General features: G+C 41.5%; 2 protein-coding genes across 8 annotated transcripts in view; one reads left to right on the top strand and one right to left on the bottom strand.

Annotated features, from left to right (window-relative positions):
• The window catches only part of LOC113643904 (macrophage mannose receptor 1-like), a 146,000-nt gene extending 144,708 nt beyond the window's left edge, over nt 1–1,292 (bottom strand). For 3 of the 6 annotated variants that reach the window (XM_047815910.1, XM_047815908.1, XM_047815909.1), the window contains exon 1: nt 1,097–1,292. The gene's annotated coding sequence lies outside the window, so the exon portion shown is untranslated. Of the gene's footprint in view, nt 1–483; nt 599–1,096 lie in introns of all 6 variants that reach the window. The other 3 variants (XM_047815911.1, XM_047815912.1, XM_047815907.1) reach the window with 3 other exon arrangements.
• The window catches only part of LOC113643902 (C-type mannose receptor 2-like), an 84,715-nt gene extending 67,139 nt beyond the window's left edge, over nt 1–17,576 (top strand). Inside the window, exons 4-5 of one of the 2 annotated variants that reach the window (XM_047815924.1) lie at nt 17,293–17,297; nt 17,438–17,576. In XM_047815924.1, coding sequence (XP_047671880.1) covers nt 17,293–17,297; nt 17,438–17,533 — 101 coding nt within the window. In that variant the 3' untranslated portion in view covers nt 17,534–17,576. Of the gene's footprint in view, nt 1–17,292; nt 17,298–17,431 lie in introns of both variants that reach the window. The other variant, XM_047815926.1, reaches the window with a different exon arrangement.
• The last annotated feature ends 3,625 nt before the right edge of the window (nt 17,577–21,201 follow it).

Raw genomic sequence — 21,201 nt, 5'->3', positions numbered from 1 at the left:
GCAGTGTTGTTGTTTTTTTAAGTACAGTTTTAAGTTTCAAATTCGCCAAATGCATGCATAAGCACTTCCAGTTCTGCTGGTGAGAAATATGCAGACTTTTCTTTTGTCTGACGCTGTTGCCATGGTGAAGTTATATCTGCGCTCCATTGATAATGGCTTTTTATAGTTGTGGTGCACGTGCTTAACTCAGAGTCAGTTAATTTAGAGTTGATCAAACTAACTAATTTCAGCTGTTCTGTAAACGAAATCTCAGAGTTTGGTACCAATTGAAATTAAGTAAAAATGACAGTAATATTTCCTATATCAAAATATTACATTTATTTACTTAAACTTCTACAATAGTTCTTCATTAATTAATCAATAAATATTAATAAATATGCTACCTCTTACTTACTTATAATTGGTTTATTACCAAACTTAAACTCAATGTGCTACATAAATGTTGTTTCTGTGAATTCTAACAATAAGAACATTAAATCATACCTGTAATACAAAAATCTGAAGGCTGCTGTTTCTTCAGTATCTCTGTTTTAGATCTTCACTGCTTGTACACAACTCTCTAAAACCTTAAGGGGATACTTCCTCTTTTATTTTAACCCTGGAAAGATTCTGACATGTGATACAATCTGATTTCCATCTTACTTTAACATTCACACAGACTCCAGAGTCCTTATTTCAACATAACCAAATTCTGCCAAGATTCTCCTCAGATTTCATCACAGAAAGTAAATGAAGTAGTTCATCAGGTTACTTTAGTGTTGAATAGCCATGTGATAATAATCAGATCTAACATTCAGCAAGTACAATATGATCATGGCTGCTGTCGGAAATTTTGGAGAGCCCACGCCCCCCCCCCCCCCCACCCCCCAAGTGGACATATGCCAGGGGTGCATTAAAGCCAAATCAATAGTCAATAATAGATAATAGTCAATAATAGTCTTTCACACATAATACTAAAATAATTACACTTAATACTAATTAATAATACTTCATTATTAATACTTAATACTTATGAATACTTAATACTAATTAATTAATCACACTTTATACTTTGTACTTAATACTATTTGAATTTGAATAATAAGACTTTCCAGACCTGGATGAGAATGAGCAAAACTCTTTATAGGTGCTGATCAGCCTCTGCTTTTATTGAGCTCAAGGAGGAAAAAACTTCTAAGTTGAAAGTATCAAAGAAAAATCCCAAACAGTGCATCCCCATGCCACCCAAAAGAGTTCAAACACAAAAAAGCAAGCAAGCAGGAGCAAGAGCCGCCCTCCAAAGGAATCTCTTCAATATATACCCTGGCACCCGGTGCGTCTACCTTCTTACGTCAATCCACCTGACCTCTCTGGGTTTTTTCCCTGACTCTACAGAATGACCCCGTGACCCCCCCTCATTTCCCCGAAAACAAGTCTGCCTTTTACCGAAAATCAAGTCTGGCCTTTTGTTTTTTCCTGTTGCAGTACTTCTGCCTTATTATTAAAAAAAACATGCTGCGTTGTCAAAACTGTTGTTAAAAATGTGCTCCAGAGAACTTCTTGTACGCTTCCCTGTCACGTATCACACAGAAGACACGTCCAGTGGACCAATCTCCCAATCTCCCTTTAAACAATTACAATGAGTCTTATCTTTTTCTATGGTTTGTCTGTATATTATTTCCACTGATCATACACCTATATACGTATACACATGCATACACATGAATACAACAACCGTGACATACACAAAAACCTATGTATGAGATATCCACCTATATTAATACCTACATTAATCACATCTCTACATATAAAATGATCAATGATGATACTCTATCACCTACAATCACCTATGGTATAAATATATGGTCATATGATTTAGTCTGATTTAGAATATGACTACGACATACGTTTATGATCATATGTTAGGATATGGGTTTTTGATTAAAATAACCTTCTGGTTCAGAATCAACTGGATCATATATTAGTGGTGTTTGACTTATACTTATGATTACGGTTTGATTAGTATAAGTGTACTGCACTATTACTAAGCTAAGCTTTAAGCTTTTGTATTTTATAATATTGTTTTGCATATATGTGGAGGTCTGTTTATGCTGACTCCTTAAGTTTGCTAGACTTATGATCTCAGTCTGTCTTGTTTGTCCAGACTGGGCCTGCACATGCATTTTTATTTTTAAGCCTTAGTTCCTCTGTTCCCTTTTAGATTCCTTTTTTCTTGTTTTTCTCAAATTCTCAGAGTTCTGAGAACTGAGTTTTATAACTTCAATACACCCAAAAAACCACCTTATCTCTGTTAACACTTGTCTCAAGGCATCTAACATCATATATATATATATATATATATATATATATATATATATATATATATATATATATATATATATATATATGTATCGTATAGCTAACTCGTAATATCTGCCTACCCCCATATGTCCTACAACATCAATTGTAATAGTTCATATAATAAGAGCACATATCAAGATTTTTTCCAACACTGCTTTATAAAATCATCACTGTCTCTTTTGGTAACTACGAGGCAGCATTTTAGGGCAGTGAGATAAAATCAAACCCATTGGGAAACCAGGTGGGAATGTAGAGGCGTCATAATGATTTAAAAATGATGGGTCTACAAAGGAGCTCCATAGTATTGTAATCATAAAGGAAGACATGATGTGTTAAAGGACAGAAGAAGGTCAGATCAGGATTCTTACACCTTTCCTTAGTAGGAGAAGTGCACTATGAGGATTTGAATGTATTTTCTTTGCAAATAAAGACTGCTCCCCAGTGTCGGATTAATGTGCAAAACAAGTCTACAACTATAAAAATAAGGAGCACTGCTTTCCATAGGAAAATAAGTGTTATCTAAGACCAGCATTCAGTGTCAAAAATCTAAATGTCACAAAAAGAGTCTCTTGTTACACAGTTGTGGAAAATTGTTCAAATTAAACACAGGGTTAAATCCAAATATGCTGTAAGTAAATAAGAAAAATTCTGTATACAGTATATCTCCACATTTTCAGTAGTCAGAGTGCCAAAGCTGGGATTTGGAGTCATTACCCCTGTTGCTCAGCTACTGTAACCTACTGTAAATGTTGGCGTTAAGCAAGAGTCACTATCAGCTGTCGGAACTCAGAGCCGGTCTCCAAGTCGACACATCACAGGGTGATCTCCACACTTAGACTTAACTCTATAATTACTACAAAAATACTGAGAAAACTCCTCAGACCTGGATGAGAATGAACAAAATTCTTTATTGTGGTCAATCAGCCAACAAATTATAATTTGCCAAATTAAAAGTATCAAATTGCCAAATTAAAAGTAACAAATTGCCAAATTAAAAGTAACAAATTAAAACCCCCAAAAGAGCATGTCATGCCAAATCAATCAAAAAAGAACAAAAAAACACCCACCTTGACCCGCGGACACGGGCATGAGCCCGCGTGCGCGCACGCACACACACACCTTCGCCCCCGAAGAACCAAAAAAACCTCAGATATCTTCTCAATATATACCCTGGTGCTCCTAGGAGCCCAGGTGCCATATCACCTTATTTACCGGCATTACCTCCTATGTTTTCTAAATACACTGACCCAATTTCCCCTTATTTCCCATTACCTTTCACCCATATGCCCATTTATGGATTTTCCTCCCCTTATTTTCCATGACCTCAGACTAAACACCTGGGCCTTCTTCAGTCTGCACAACAAGTTTATGAGCACCACATGCCCATTTATGGATTTTCCTCCCCTTATTTTTCAGGGCCTAGGTCTGTGGACCAATGTCTTTTTCATTCTACATAACATGTTATTGCTATGGACCAAAGTCTGAGAACCATGGTGTTCTTCATTTTCCATAACAATTTATGAGCTAAGGTCTGGGAACCATGGTCTTTTCCCTTCTACATAACAAGTTGTTATTACAAATGTGCTCAAACTGACTAGGCCTGACAGCCCCAAATCTGGTTGCAATAAACATCTTTGGCCTACAACATCACCTACATATGTCTTATGACAGCAACTGTAATATTTTGCAAGGCCTAATACTTTACTTTGGTTATAGTATTTTAAGGAATACTATTTCTACTAAGATTTTTTACAACATTCCCCCCTGTGAGACTGTAAAGTCTCACCAAACTTATGTTGCAGTGTTCTGGATTTCCACTAACCCATATATCTATCTAATCACGACGACCTCTACCCCAACTTACAACACCTTACAACATTCCCCCACAACGAAAACAAAAAACCCATAATACATAAAACATAAACACAATAACATAAAACAGAATATTACTCCCCCACAATGAAAACAAAACCCATAATACATAAAACATAACAAACACAATAACATAAAACAAAACATTACTCAAAATATTCACCCACAATTCACACATGCTCTATCTCAAAAGGTGAGCCAGGAGTGAGCGAAAAACCCTTTAGGTGCCAAATTTGAGGGAAAATTCTCACTCTGCCCGCATATATAGCGCGACAGTGAAAGCAGTGTCACCAGGGTCACCGAAACATACAGCATAAACATACTAAAGGTATGGTAAACATAATAAACAAACAAAAAACACACAAAAACAGTTGCAGGGCATAAGAAAACTAGCTGTCCCTACGACCACCACCAATAGAGATTGCGCTGCATGGTTTAAATCCACAGTGGCAAGGGGGCCCAAATGTGACGGCCCGCATATAAGGATCCCCAAATGTCTTTGTGGCTATAAGCGTGGAAAGCTCGAGTAATGGGAACAACCGCATTCGAATCACCCCCTGCCCATGAGTCTATGAAAGTGGGTGGTCCTTGCATATCCTGTAGACCTTGTTGAACATCTTTGGTGTGAGATGTCCAGAGTTTATATCCACAAAAGAATAACGTACCGTACTGGCGTACGGCGGCCTGCAGTATATGGTGGGAAATAATATACGCATGTGCATGTCCACGTCCATATGTCAAGGCCACACAAAAGGAACGATGTACCTCATATGTGTGTACCTGCAAAAACAATCCCTTGTCCAGAGATTAATCATTCTGGAGGCACGAATGAACCCACAGTCCTTCAGGGAGGACTAGATCTGTGTGTGCTAGGATAAGTGACACGGGGAGTGTGTCCTCAAGCAACGTGAACCAAGTGTCAGCCGTCGGCGGGGAAGGGTATGTTAGCCAGGTGCGATGTGGTGATACACCCAGGTCGAAGTCCCCCCAGATGAAGTCAGACAGGTCCACCTCATTGTCCAGTTGGATGCACGTGTAGCAGTACCAGGAGCATTGTCAAGGCAACAAGTGACACCCCGTGGGCTCGCCTCTAACCGGGCATAAGTGAGGTTTCGCTGGACTCATCTCTGGCCACTCCGCGGGTTCGACATAGCCTGCAACAAAGCCTTACAGACAACAGAGAGACAGGCAATAGACCAGTAGACACAAAATACCAACACCCATTACGTAAGCATATGTACAGAAAAGTTTGTGTAGTCAGTCTGGATTCAGTCACAATTAAGGCATTAAGGCCATCACCAGTAATATGGTGCCTCGTGTACACAACACTTATGAAAGATATACACACATAGGGAATACAGACAAACAGGGACACACACCAATATGTTACAATCCGAATCACTATTGTTCTCGTCCAGCAGTGGGAATGAGTCTGGATCCAATTAAACCAACATACACTGATCCTCTTGACTTAATACATAGTGGAAACTTCTGGTTAGGCCGCATCTGAACAGTCATATCTGTAGGGATTGACACGGCTACCGGCTGATACGCACAGGATCTACTTATGTTGCCCATCCATTTCGGCCCATGTGTTCTGGCTGCTGAACCCAGCAGGCAAAGTGCAGGACATAAATATGTATCTTTATATGGAGATTTATCACACTCATCCACACCTCTAGTAGGCATTACATAGGGAGTTTGATTAGACCGGTCATGGCATATTACACAGATACTGTTTGCAGCAACCTGGTGAGCGGTTTCTGTCAGCCACTATCGATAGAGGTTTCCCTCGATGCCGTCAGCTGTGGTATTGTTTTGGTTAATACGGTTCACTTTAACGTAATTCTGGAGTGCCTCGTACTCCCCCACACACTGGAGCGGCGGATTTTCGCATTTACTATTGCCTGAACTGCCACATTTAGCCCAGCTTTGTTCTACGGCGAGTGGCTGTGTTTGGGGCTGCGCCCTTGTCTTTGAGGTTGAAGATTCTTCCCCAGTATCTGCTACAGCTGTCGCATGACAACAATGATTAAGGTGATACCAGTATTCCTTACCTTCGACCTTGACTGCAGTGGGGGTAGCTAACACCACTTTAAAAGGTCCTTCTCTTCTTGGCTGTCTCCAATGTTTTCTCTTGAATGTTCTGATGTACACGTAGTCTCCTGGTTCTACTTGGTTATGTGGTTCCTCCACTGCTGTGCCATGCGTAGCCGGACTCACCTCGCTTTCTCCACTGTTCTACTTCTTCCGGATTGGCTGTGTTTTGTGCATCCCTCAAATCTTCCATTGACATCTTTCCTGGACCTGCATCTGGCTCTTCTCCCTGTATGAGTGCCATTATGCATCCATCCCCTACTGTTGCTGCCTCAGTACTGCCGATGCAAAGCCCTGTCTTTCTGACATGAATAGGTGAAATGGTTTGCTGTAATCTGGACTAGCCAGCGCTGGGGCTAAGGCTAGTGTGCACTTCAACATCTCGAAGGCTGCTGATGCTTCTGGTGTCCATGTCAGCTGTGTATTGGGCTTAGCCTGATCTGCAGCTTTTATCATGTTTCTAAGTGGTTGTACTTTTAAGGAAAATTCACATATCCATGGTCTGCTAAATCCTGCCATGCCATGGAATGACAACATCTGGCGCACGGTTTGAGGTCGTGGTGTATCCCGTATAGCTTGTACATGAGCCGGGAATATTCTTTGTGTTGTTCCTTCTAGAACTCGTCCTAAATATTCCACCTTTCTTTGGCAGAATTGTAGCTTCTCTTTACTAACCTTGTGCCCATTGTTTGCTAGGGCTTTCAGTACTGTTATTGAATCCTGTATGCATTGCTTTTTCGATTGGCTACAAATCAGTAAGTCAGGCTCTCCATTTGTAAATTCACCAGATCTCTAGTCAGTACTTGGTTGAATATCGATGGATTTTCACAATATCCTTGTTGCTCTTAGTATGTGAATGCAAACAAGTGCTGAGAGTCAGGGTGCAATGGGATACTAAAAAAATGCTGAACATAGATCAATTACTGTATGCCATTTTGTTCCCTCTGGAATATTTGATAACAACGTTTGTGGATCCGGAGCCACTGGGGTCATAGCCACCACTATTTGATTGACTGGTCTCAAATCGTGGACCAATCTCCAGTTATCTGAATTTGGCTTTCTGATCGGAAAAATCGGAGTGTTGCACTGACTTTTTGTGGGGATTAAAACTCTTGCTTCCACTAGCCCTTTAATAGTTGTTCCTATCCCTTCCTCTGCTTGTTTATACAATGGATACTGTCTCTGATAAAGTAATAGTACATTGGGTCTAACCTGTATTTTTGCTAATCCTGCTGACTTAACTAGTCCTACATCTGTTACATGTTTAGTCCACAGTTACTCTGGGACTTGACTTAGTGCTTCGTCTACTTCTTTCTCTGTTGACTCTTCCTTATCTGCCATCTGTGGCATCTGTATCTCTACTTCTACTCTTACCAGAATTTATGTTTGTTCACTGACTTACTAACATGGTTGTGTATGATTACATGATAACATGATTGTCCCCTAATCTATCCTTAAAATCTCCATCTTCTGACATATGTACTTTAGGGTCTTTAGTCATGTTCCACTTCACTACCCTTTCTGCCTCTTTCATCTTAGTCCCAAAATCTTTGGATTCAAAACCTCGCCCGATCATCAGGGAGATGTGGGAGACTGCATCTCCAACTTAATACCATTCTTGAATCGGCTCAGGGAGTACAGCATATGTAGCTACTCCTTGCTGGCCAATTATCATACTGTCCATGTTGATATCATATTGTTGTCCATGGTCCTCTAGCTTCACAGCAATCTGGATGTATGTAAGTTAATCGTTCATTCTGAGTATTCTTGCTATATTTTTTATGTATCTTTGTCCTTGACTTCCATCCAATATACTTTGTCCAGTTCTGTCATTTCCTCTTCTTGGCTTACTACTAGGTATTGCTATAGGTATTGAGCTAACATTTCTAGGAGTGTTATCCACACTCCTGTTAGCCCACAGTGTATTTTGGCTCCTAGTTTGCAGAGCACATCTCTCCCAAGAAGATTGGTTGGAGTGTCTGGGAAATATAGTAAATATTCTTTTCCAATGCTTGTAAATATTACTCCTGTGTCAATCAGGAATGGGGCCTGTACTTCATTTCCAATTCCCACCATAATTGTTGGTTCTTGTGCAGGGTGCAATGAGGTGGTACACTGCACCAGCTCCCCCTCTGGCTTCTCTGGGCCTCTTCACATTCCTCCTGGGGCTGGGCCCAATGGGCCCCCTCCAGGTGGTGCTGGGGCTTGTCCTTGAAATCCTGGGCCCATCCATTGGCCTGCCCAATTTCCAGCTCCTTGTGGTGTTGCTGCGAGTGCATGCTGCATTCCTGACTGCCCTGCTCCTTGTTAAAACATTGGAGCAGGCATCTGTGCAGGCACCTGTTGTCTTCCTTGGCTTCCCATGTGCACAGCGCAATCTTTGTCATATCCATCTTCCCTGGAAAAGCATCACTCAAAAAGCCTTACGCTTCATGTAATTCCATTATGAAGTCAGAGTACGTGGCATTTCTCCCATTCTCATGATCTGGGAATCTGGGTGTTTCATGCATATATATACATCTAATAATAATCTAGAATTTTTATTCTGTTAATTCTTATTTCTTTTATTATTCGTTAATTCCTTTATCATTAATTATGTTTACCTTCTGCTCTGTGTTTATGTTCTGTAAAGCTGCTTTGAGACAATGTCTATTGTAAAAAGCGCTATACAAATAAACTTGAATTGAATTGAATTGAATTGAATGCATAGATTTTCATCCGGCCTTTCATACTTAATCCGCTCCTTCATACTTTGTGTGGGCAGCTTTTCCGCATGCAGAGCATGTTGTATGATGAGGCTCAGCTTTCCCATGTCCCACGTGATGCATAGGTTTTTCCCCTTGTCAGATATTTCTGGAACCAGTCCATTCATGAAACTGTTTCTCAAGTGTGCCTCGTATGCTGTCAATTCCCCCTCACTCATATCCTGCTGGGGGAATGAGGCTGCTGTGCGCGTTGTGTACTGTATGTCAGTGAGGCAATGGAGATATTGCGCAACTGTCTTGCTGTCCTCTTGTTCCTCGACCTCAGCCTGGTCCCCAGTCACGCTGTTGAGGAGCATACTGAAGATTAGATTACATTAGATAATTCGTTGGGTATCCCATTGGATATTGCATCATCGTTGGAGGCGGTGGCTGTGTCATCATCACTTGTGCTACTCCTCCATTTTGAGGTGGCACAGCCTCAGCAAGCGGTTGGAACCACCATGACTGCCGCCTGTTTTGAGACATACTCTTTATCTTCCTTCTTCTTCTTTTCATGGCTTTCTTGTTTATTTCTTGTAAAAATTCTCACAGCTGCGCCTTGTGCAATTGCATTACTAAATCTTCTGCATCCTTCTTTGCCTCTCTCCTCCTCTTTCTGTGTAACTTTGTATGGTGTATTACATTCGCTTCGAAGGTGGCCCATGGCATGGTGTTTAGACCCACCACTGTTTCCAGTTGGTCTTGGACTTCCTCAGGGAGTGCCCTTTTTAACATGAGTTTAAACAGTGTCTCACTTGCGGGTGTCTCATCCCATGCTGCTCCCATCTCCTCTCTCCAGGACTCCTGGAGTTTCAGTATGAATTCGGCAACCCCTTCTTCTTCTTCCAGCTTTATTTTTTCCACTTTTCCTGGGTCTGCCTTGGTTGGGTAGGCCGTCCTTAACTGATCCCACAGGTCATTCCTGTATGGGCTGAAGGTTATTCCATCTTCCCTTGGATCATCTGCCTCTCTTCTTAATCCAGCAAGGTGGAGTATTTCCATCATTTTTGCTTTTCCTATGGTCTGGCATAGGATTGCCTTCAGATCTCCCAGAGCCAAACTTTGTCCGGTCGTTTGTTCCTTGAACTTTGTGATCCATCTCTGTGCTCCTTCGCACACTTGGCAGTCTTTTTACCAATCCAGTCACATCCAGGAATGTCCATGGCACATAATGCCTTTGCTTTCCTTTAACTATCAGGGGGAGCTGTGTTGCTCTCTGTGCTTCTGTCTCCTCCTCTTCTTCACTGGAGCTCTCACTTTCGGGGGCCACCTGCTGCGTCTCCCCACCTTTGCCTCTTCCCGTCTGGGATTGAGTCTGCATGTGTCTGTTTCTTTAGATGTCACCCCATTTTTGTTTGTCTGACTTCTTCCGTGCCTTCCTTATTCTTTGGAGATTTTTAAATTGTTTCTCTGCTCGTTTCTGTTCTTCCTCCAAGTTTTTATATTCTAACTCCAATTCCTCCACCTTCATGTCCAGTCGTGATGCCTGACCTCGTAACTCCTCCATCGTCACATCTGCTTTCTGGCTTCATTCCAGAGCTTCCTTTATTGCTCTTTCCTGCCCTTCGTTCTGCCACACGCCTTCTGTTTCCAGGGGGGTCAGCTGCACTTCTCCCTGCAGTCTCACTCTTACTCCTCTCATATCGTGAGGGGGCTCCACATCCACTGGGGCCGCCCTTGGGCTTATGTCGTCATCACTCACTATTTCCATTGGGGTGAGAGACTTTTGGTTACTCCGTCCTTTTATTCTCTCGCCGGGCATCTCTGTACCTTCCTCCAGCTGTTGATGCTGTTGCCGCACCTCCCCTGTCTTTTTATTTCCATTGGGTGATAAATTCCCATCTGCCTTGGTCTGTTGTTTCTTTTCTTGCTCCTCCTGGACCGCTATGAGGGTCTTTTTTTGTCGCACAGTCCTTTGGTTTGCTTAGGGACCCCTGGGCTTTGCTGAGGTTCTTATGATGTTCCATCTGCCCGGTTTTTATTGATCCTCTCATTCCTGGCTGGCAGACATCTTGCATTCGTTGTTTAATGTATTCTCTTGCCCAGGGAGTCGGTGTGCTGTGTCTTTCTAAACCTGGCGGGCGTGTGTATTCAGTCAACCACTCCATATTATGCTCCTCTGCTTGGTGCCTCGATAAGTGGGAGTCCCCTTCCTCCCATCGGGCATTAGCTTTCTCCACCTCCCTGTCCCACTACAGGCGTCGATATTCATCATCTTCCAGCACTTCCTTTCTTCCTCCTGTAGCCCCTTCTGGGCATTCTGGGTATTTTTCTTCTTCTCCTTTTACCAGGGGAGGGCAGTCTTCCTGCTTTCCCTTGGGACGTTCTTTTTCTGCTGACGTCTGACGGAGTACTCCTCTGACTTGCCCTCCTATAATCTCCAGTTCTATTTCTTGTGTTTCACTCGCCTCTCCCATATTTATTACGGGTATATGCCATGGTGGTTGGGCTTATATCGTTTGTTGTAAGGTGGGGGCTGGAGCTGTTCCTCCCCATTCACCTGAGGGTGGGGCTGTAGCCTTCTCTTTCCCTTGTTCTTTGCTTTGTTCTGCTTTTAGCTTCTTTAACCCTGTAAAGCCCACCATTGCAGAATTACAACACCACCTTGTTTATTTGTCCAGTCACCCTACCTGCAAAATTTATTATTATTTTTTTGTCAAGATCCGAATAAAATTCCTCAAAAAAAATGTTCTGTGTTCATTACAATGTCTAGAACACATACATATTTAGTTATTTTGGAAAACTAGAGCTTATGTCCATGCTGTAATTCTACAACTTTGGGCCAAAGTAGTAGTCAACCTAGCCTGTGCACCTTATGCCTTACATAAAGACACTGCACTTCTTACCTCATCCCAAATCAAAATTTAAACTGTTAGATGATTCATTGTAATTCATTTCTAAATGTGTTTTTCTGTTAAATTTATAATTATTTTCAATTAGACCATAATTACAGGGACAGGTGCAAATGGATATGCTGGATAATATGTAGATTTCTCTTTCAGTTAGTCTATTCTTCCAGTTTACTGCAATTGTGGATACACAAACACACTGTGTAGCAAGTGCAATGTTCGCCTGTGCTTTTCAGTAGAAAAGAGCTGTCTTAGGTCCTATCACTGCAACCAATCACAGACCAACCACACCAAAAGTGACAGAACAAAAACAAAAGCAAAACAGAAACAAAAGCTCTCCTAAATATTTTCCTCTCAATACCCATATCAATAAATGCCCATTCATACATCATATGCACAGTAAGCAATCAACCCTGCAAATGAATGCCTAAATGCTCTGTATATCTGATCAGACAAAGTGAGTACAAATACAGAAATTCTGCACCTAGCAGAGCCCAACATTGCAATATTACAACATTTTCCTAAAGAACTTACTAAAATGTAAAAAAATTTAAACAAAAAAAATTTCTCATGCTTTTTACTTCTCCCCAGCATTTTATACTTACTCTCATCTTCCTGCATTTTACCTCATCAAACGTGCCTCCTTCAGGCCACTGCAATTCTCCTTTTGTCCGGTCTTGCCATTTTTTCATGTACTTCTTAATTTCTTTTTCAGCCTTCTTGTGCTTTATTATTACAATTGCAGCTGGAGTAATTAAGTTCTTTTACCTTTCTCCATCATGCACCTTTGTCTCGCCCTTGTGGCACTGTCACGTGGTTCTGTAATTATTGCATTTGAAGTTTATTCTTTTTCTGGTATACGGGGTTGTGCTGGATTCCTTCTAGTATAGTTCTCAAGAAAGACAAGGCAGATATCAAGATCAGAGTATAAGTCCAATAAGTATAACTTCAATTAAAATGAAAATTAAATTAAAATTGATTAAAATCAATCAACTGCACATTCAAATAATTACATACTCAACCAAGTATTGATCCATTCAATTAATTAGCTCACTAATAAATCAAATAAAATCAAATAAACTATCAATCAATCAATCAATCAATCAATCAAATAAACTACCAGTTAAATCACTTAGATAAATAATCAAAACAAATTGTTAAGTTGTAAAAATTAAATTGTTGTTACATTGTCAAAAAGGAAAAAATACAAATAAAAAATAAAACTTATAACATCATGTAACTCTACTCAGTTAGATAATGCTCCAAGTTTTCAGCTTCTAAAACCTCAAACACACAGAAAAGAGAGAAAGAAAAAACAACAATCTCATTGGAACCAAAACAATCTCTGTGTGTGTGTGTTACAAATGTCAGGGTGTTTCTAGGCCTTCCTTGCACAGAGTTACAGAGGCTATTGAAACTACTAACCTTACTATTGAAAACATAGTAAGATAGAAAGGTAGAGAATTGGCTGATATGATGGAGAGAAGGAAGGTGGTTATACAGTACTGTGTGTACAGGAGACCAAGTGGAAGGGTAGCAAGGCTTGTAGTATAGGAGCAGGATTCAAACTGTTTTATTATGGTGTGGATAGTAAGAGAAATGGAGTGGGTCTGGTCCTGAAGGAGGAGTTTGTGAGGGATGTTCTGGAGGTGAAGAGAGTGTAAGACAGGGTGATGAGCCTGAAGTTAGAGATTGAAGGGGTGATGTTGAATGTTGTTAGTGGTTATGCCCCGCAGGTAGGTTGTGAGTTAGAGGAGAAAGAGAGATTCTGGAGTGAATTAGATGAGGTGATGGAAAGTATTCCCACGGGTGAGAAAGTGGTGATAGGAGCGGATTTTAATGGACATGTTGGTGAGGGGAACACAGTTGATGAGGAGGTGATGGACAGGGTTGGAGTTAAGGAAAGGAATTTTGAAGGACAGATGGTAGTGGACTTTGCTAAGAGGATGGACATGGCTATAGTTAACACTTATTTTCAGAAGAGGGAGAAACATAGAGTGACTTACAAGAGTGGAGGTGGGAGAACACAGGTAGATTATATCCTATGTAGAAGAGGCAATCTGAAAGAGATTAGTGACTGTAAAGTGGTAGTGGGTGAGAGTGTAGCCAGACAGCATAGGATGATGGTGGTCTGTAAGAGGAAGAGGTCAAATATAAAGAAGAAAACTAAGTTGTGGAAGCTGAAAAAGCAGGAATGTTGTGGGGAATTTAGACAGAAGTTGAGGCAGGCTGTGGGTGGTCAGGTAGTGCTGCCAGATGACTGGGAAACTACAGCAGAAGTGATCAGGGAGAAAGGGAGAAAGGTGCTGGGTGTGTCATCTGGAAGGAGGAAAGGAGATACTGTAAGGAGACTTGGTGGTGGAATGAGGAAGTTCAGTATAGTATCCAGAGGAAGAGATTAGCCAAGAAGACGTGGGATATGGACAGGACTGAAGAGAATAGACAGGAATACAATGAGTTACAGCACAGAACAAAGAGGGAGGTTTCTAAGGTCAAGCTGAAGGCATATGATGAGTTGTACACTAGGTCAGACACTAGAGAAGGAGAGAAGGACTTGTACAGGTTAGCTAGGCAGAGGGATCAAGATGGGACGTATGTGCAGCAAGTTAGAATTATTAAGGATAGAGATGGAAGGGTGCTCACAAGTGAGGAGAGTGTACAGAGGAGATAGAAGGAATACTTTGAAGAGCTGATGAATGAGGAAAATGAGAGGGGGAAAAAGAGTAGAAGGGGTGAATTCTGTGGAACAGAAAGTAGATAAGATTAGAAAGGATGAAGTCAGAAAGGCTTTGAAGAGGATGAAAAGTGAAAAGGCAGTTGGTCCTGACAACCTCCCGGTAGAGGTCTGGAAGTGTCTAGGAGAGACGGCAGTGGAATTTAACTAGTTTGTTCAACATGGTTTTAGAAAGTGAGAGGATGCCTGAGGAAAGGAGAAGGGGTGTTTTAGTGCTGATCTTTAAGAATAAGGGTGACGTGCAGAGTTGCAGCAACTAAAGGGGGATGAGGTTGATGAGCCATACAATGAAGCTATGGGAAAGAGTAGTGGAAGCTAGGTTAAGGAAGGTGGTGGACATTAGCAGCAGTATGGCTTCATGCCCAGAAAGAGCACAACAGATTCAATTTTTGCTCTGAGAATGTTGAGGGAGAAGTATAGGGATGGTCAGAGGGAGTTGCACTGTGTGTTTGTAGACTTGGAGAAAGTGTATGACATTGTGCCAAGAGAAGAGCTGTGGTACTGTATGAGGAAGTCAGGAGTAGCAGAGAAGTATGTCAGAGTGGTGCAGGACATTTATGAGAGGAGCAGGACAGTGGAGAGGTGTGCCATAGGTCAGACAGAGGAGTTCAAAGTAGAGGTGGGACTGCATCAGGGATCGGCTCTGAGCCCCTTTCTATTTGCTATAGTGATGGACCAGTTGTCAGAGGAGGTCAGACAGGAGTCTCCTTGGACGATGATGTTTGCAGATGACATTGTGAGGTAAGGAGCAGGTGGAGGAAATCCTGGAGAGGTGGAGGTTTGCGCTGGAGAGAAGAGGAATGAAAGTCAGTCGTAGTAAGACTGAGTGCGTGTGTGTGAATGAAAGGGAGGGAGGTGGAACAGTAAGGTTACAGGGTGAAGAGGTGAAGAAGGTACAGGAGTTTATTTACTTGGGGTCAACAGTCCAGAGTAATGGAGAGAGTGGGAAAGAAGTAAGGAAGCGAGTGCACGCAGGTTGGAGTAGGTGGAGGAAGGTGTCAGGAGTTCTGTGTGATAGGAAAATATCAGTGAGAATCAAGGGGAAGGTGTACAGGACAGTTCTGAGACCGGCTATGCTGTATGGTTTAGAGACAGTGTCACTGAAGAAGAGACAGGAGTCAGAGCTAGAGGTAGTCGAACTGAAGATGTTGAGGTTCTCTTTGGGAGTGACAAGATTGGACAGGATTAGGAATGAGTCCATCAGAGGGACAGCTCATGTTGGACATTTGGGAGACAAAGTTAGGGAGGCCAGATTAAGATGGTTTGGACATGTTCAGGGGAGGGAGAGTGAGTATATTGGTAGGAGAATGTTGTACATGGAGCTGCCAGGCAGGAGGCAAAGAGGAAAGCCAAAGAGGAGGTATTTGGATGTAATTAATGAGGATTTGAAGCTAGTGGGTGCAAGTGTTGAGGATGCAGAAGATAGGGATAGGTGGAGAAAGATGATTCGCTGTGGTTACCCCTGAAAGGAAAAGTCAAAAGAAGAAGAAGAAGAAGAAGAAGTAATTTTTCTGTCTTATCAGAGTTTAACAACAGGTAGGATCTAAACCAACTTAAATCCTGCCCATGAATGCCTGTGCAATTTTGTAAGCGATTTAGGAGAATGTTGTGGTCTATAGTGTCGAATGCAGCACTAAGGTCAAGTAGAACTAATAGTGACATACAGTCTTTGTCCAAAGCTAAGAACAAGTCATTTGTGATTTTCACAAGTGCAGTTTCTGTGCTATGATGGGGCCTGAAACCTGATTGAAACTCTTCGAGGATATTGTTCTCCTGTAAGAAGGAGCTCATTGTAGGGATTTGTGGATGCCAACCACTGTAAACATGAAGACACCACACTGTGGGCGTGTTTCCGTTTATTCAAGTAGGTGTGGCAGTAATAGCATGTCAAGGCGAGAGCAAGACAAGTTTCTCTAATTGGTCATATGCTCATTATTTCACTTTAGTTCACTTTAGAGCATAAAGGCAAAAACTTTTTATTCAAATGTAAGCTGTGTCTTTCTGGTTTGAAGATCCTTTCTAATGAGATAATCAGCAACTCCAATCTGGAGGTAAAAACTACATGCCTCAACGAAGCTAGAATCTAACCCGGTGTCGGTGGACACACAAAGTGACTCAAGCCCCTCCAGCCAAACAAAAGCGACTAGATTTTAACCGGACTGGTAGCCAGGGACAGATCAACAAACAGTTTTGTGTTTGTATAGACTATAATGCATAAAAGGGCATTAATGGGAACAATAATGAAATTTCTTTAAAAAAAATAAAAAGAAATTTCTTTAAAAAAATAACTAAAAAGTTACTTTAAACAGTAACTTTTTGAATGAAGTAACTAGTAACAGTAACTAGTTACTATTTCTTAAAACCTAGCACAACACTGGTTCTAATCACCGGCACCTGGTGCCGACAGTACAAGGAGAAGAATGTGGAGGACGTTCAAATTATACTTTTAGGAAAGGAAATTAAACTACTGTGTGTGTGTGTGTGTGTGTGTGTGTGTGTGTGTGTGTGTGTGTGTGTGTGTGTGTGTGTGTGTGTGTGTGTGTGTGTGTGTGTGTGTGTGTGTGTTTATTCCACATTTCCACTTTTAGGAATCAGATAGTGAGAGTGGAGTCTGATGGCAGTGTTTTTGATTCTGCTTTTCAGTCGTCCATTTTAGAGCAGGTGAGTCTCAGGACGTCTCTGAAATTTGGAGTAAGTTTGTATAAAAGCTTCTGTTAGTGTTTCTCACATGAATTCTTTCTTAAATGTATTTTCTTTTTTGGTTTTAATAATTAAATCCTGATTCTTATCTTCAGATGAAGAAACTGAAAGAACATGGCATGTTGGAGAACACCACAGTGACCTGGAGGGTGCAGCCAGATGGAAACATCTTCAAGAAGAAAAAAGATGACCTGTAACATCTAAATGTTCACCTTCAAGTCCAGCAGATTGTAAACTGACTGAAATATATTTAACCCTAAATATTTAATATTTAACAATCTTTCTGTCCACTCGCCTCCAAAATGCACCGGCCTTTGCGAATAATTGCACCGTCAAAGCCAACATCAAAGTTTGTCGCGACGAACTTTACAAATCTAGTTATTATTATTCTTCTTGGACAAAAATTTATTTAAAAAAAATGCGGCCTAGGGCCACATGCACCAAATTCCGATATGTCGTAGACCCTGGTCTGAAGTTTGTTGCTTCTATTTTTCTAAGAGATCGGAATTCTGGCATTCCCGGTACGGAAGCTCAAAGTGGCCTTTTCCCCATAGACTTCCATTATAAACTTTTCAGGTTTATAACTCGGCAAGTTTTCGAGCGATTTAAACGGAACTCGGACAGGTTCTTTAGGACCTTACTCCGGACGAAGTTTTTATTTCGGACTTCCGACGGGATTTTCGGTTTTCCGATAGTCGACGATCGAACATCCCATAGACTTGAATGGGTAATTCCGAAAATTCCTCTAAGCTCTCACACACACAGCGTGCACAGAGCTCAGGCACGGCTTCTCTCTCTGTGATCCACGCAGTATAATAAGTAGAATCCCATAATAACTGCAGTATTGACATGAAATGTCCAAACCCCCAGTAGCCACTTTTTGCCAAAAGTATTGGCACCCCATCGGATATTCTGGTGACGTCACTCGACAACACGTGACGTCACGTGTAGCCCCGCCCCCAAAACAAGCAAAATCAAAAATTTGCACAACATGGACATGTGACATATCAAAACACTCAGCACAATGAGGGGAACTACTCCATGGGTATTCTGGTCACGTCACATGACGTTACGTGATGTCACATGTAGCCCCGCCCCAAAAACAAGCAAAATTAAAAATTTGCACAACATAGACATGTGACATATCAAAACACTCAGCACAATGAGGGGAACTGCCTCACGGGTATTCTGGCCATGTCACGTGACGTCACGTGATGACACGTGACGACACGTGAAAATGTAAAATTTGCACAACATGGACATGTGACATATCAAAACACTCAGCACAATGAGCGGAACTGCCCCACGGGTATTCTGGTCGCGTCACGTGACGTCACGTGATGACACGTGACGACACGTGAAAATTAAAAATTTGCACAACATGGTCATGTGACATATCAAAACACTCAGCACAATGAGGGGAACTGCCCCACAGGTATTCTGGTCATGTCACGTGACGTCACGTGTAGCCCCGCCCCCAAAACAAGCAAAATCAAAAATTTTGCACAACATGTACATGTGACATATCAAAACACTCAGCATAATGAGGGGAACTGCCCCAGGGGTATTCTGGTCACGTCACGTGACGTCACATGTAGCCCCGCCCCCAAAACAAGCAAAATCAAAAATTTGCACAACATGGACATGTGACATATCAAAACACTCAGCACATTGAGGGGAACTGCCCTACGGGTATTATGGTCACGTCACGTGACGTCACGTGTAGCCCCACCCCCAAAACAAGCAAAATCAAAAATTTACACAACATGGACATGTGAGATATCAAAACACTCAGCACAATGAAGGGAACTGCCCAACGGGTATTCTGGTCACGTGACATGCTCATGTCCACTCACCTCCAAAAGAATTGGCACCCTAGCGGTCCAGTAGCTTTCACAATGTTTCTGTCAACTCGCCTCCAAAATGCACCGGCCTTTGCGAATTCTTGCACCGTCAAAGCCAACATCAAAGTTTGTCGCGACGAACTTTACAAATCTAGTTATTATTATTTTTATTATTATTATTATTATTATTATTATTATTATTATTAGACAAAAATGTATTAAAAAAAATGCGGCCCAGGACGTTCGAGCCACATGCACCAAATTCGGATATGTCGTAGACCCTGGTGTGAAGTTTGTTGCTTCTATTTTTCGAAGAGATCAGAATTCCGGCATTCCCGGTACGGAAGCTCAAAATGGCCTTTTTCCCCATAGACTTCCATTATAAACTTTTGAGGTTTGTAACTCGGCAAGTTTTCGAGCGATTTACACCGAACTCGGACAGGTTCTTTAGAACCTTACTTCGGACGAAGTTTTTATTTCACTCTTCTGACGGAATTTTCGGTTTTCCGGTAGTCGACGATCGAACATCCCATAGACTTGAATGGGGAATTCCGAAAATTCCTCTAAGCTCTCACACACACAGCGTGCGCAGAGCTCAGGCACGGCTTCTCTCTCTGTGATCCACGCAGTATAATAAGTAGAATCCCATAATAACTGCAGTATTGACATGAAATGTCCAAACCCTCAGTAGCCAATTTTTGCCAAAAGTATTGGCACCCCACCGGATATTCTGGTGACGTCACTCGACACCACGTGACGTCACGTGTAGCCCCGCCCCCAAAACAAGCGAAATCAAAAATTTGCACAACATGGACATGTGACATATCAAAACACTCAGCACATTGAGGAGAACTACCCCACGGGTATTCTGGTCATGTCACGTGACGTCACGTGATGTCACATGTAGCCCCGCCCCGAAAACAAGCAAAATTAAAAAGTTGCACAACATGGACATGTGACATATCAAAACACTCAGCACAATGAGGGGAACTGCCCCACGGGTATTCTGGTCACGTGACGTCACGTGAGGTCACGTGTAGCCCCGCCCCTAAAACAAGCGAAATCAAAAGTTTGCACAACATGGACATGTGACATATCAAAACACTCAGCACATTGAAAGGAACTGCCCCACGGGTATTCTGGTCACGTCACGTGACGTCACGTGATGTCACATGTAGCCCCGCCCCGGAAACTAGCAAAATTAAAAATTAAAAATTAAAAAATCTCCAAGTGGACATATGCCAGGGGTGCATTACAGCCAAATTAATAGTCAATAATAGATAATAGTCAATAATAGTCTTTCACACTCAATACTAAAATAATTATACTTAACACTAATTTTATAATACTTAATTATTAATACTTAATACTTAATACTAATTAATTAATTACACTTTAAACTTTATACTTAATACTATTTGAATTTGAATAATAAGAAAACTTTCCAGACCTGGATGAGAATGAGCAAAACTCTTTATTGGTGCTGATCAGACACTGCTTCCATTGAGCTCAATAAGGAAAAACTTCTAAGTCGAAAGTATCAAAGAAAAAACTCAAACAGTGCATCCCCATGCCACCCAAAAAGTTCCCCCACAAAAAAGCAAGCAAGCAGGAGCAAGAGTGCCCCCTTCAAAGGAATCTCCTCAATATATACCCTGGCACCTCTAGATGCGTCTATACCTTCTTACGTCAATCCACCTGACCCGTCTGACTTTTCTCCTGACACTACAGAATTACAGAATTGCCCGTGGCCCCCCTGCCTCATTTCCCCGAAAAACAAGTCTGCCCTTTTACCGAAAATTAAGTCTGGCCTGTTGTTGTTGTTCCCACCGACTTTCTGAACTTCTGCATTACTAAAAATATGCTGCGTTGACAAAACTATTGTCCAATCTCACCAATCTCCCTTTATACAATTACAATGAGTGAGTTTCTCTCTATCTTTTTCTATGTTTTGTAGATGATGATTTGATATGATATGATTTCTCCAGATTATACGCCTATATACACATATACACATATAT

Source organism: Tachysurus fulvidraco, chromosome 7 (assembly GCF_022655615.1).
Source record: "Tachysurus fulvidraco isolate hzauxx_2018 chromosome 7, HZAU_PFXX_2.0, whole genome shotgun sequence".
Lineage (NCBI taxonomy): Eukaryota > Metazoa > Chordata > Actinopteri > Siluriformes > Bagridae > Tachysurus > Tachysurus fulvidraco.
Note: the sequence above shows the minus strand (reverse complement) of the source record. Positions and strands in the feature narration are given on the sequence as shown.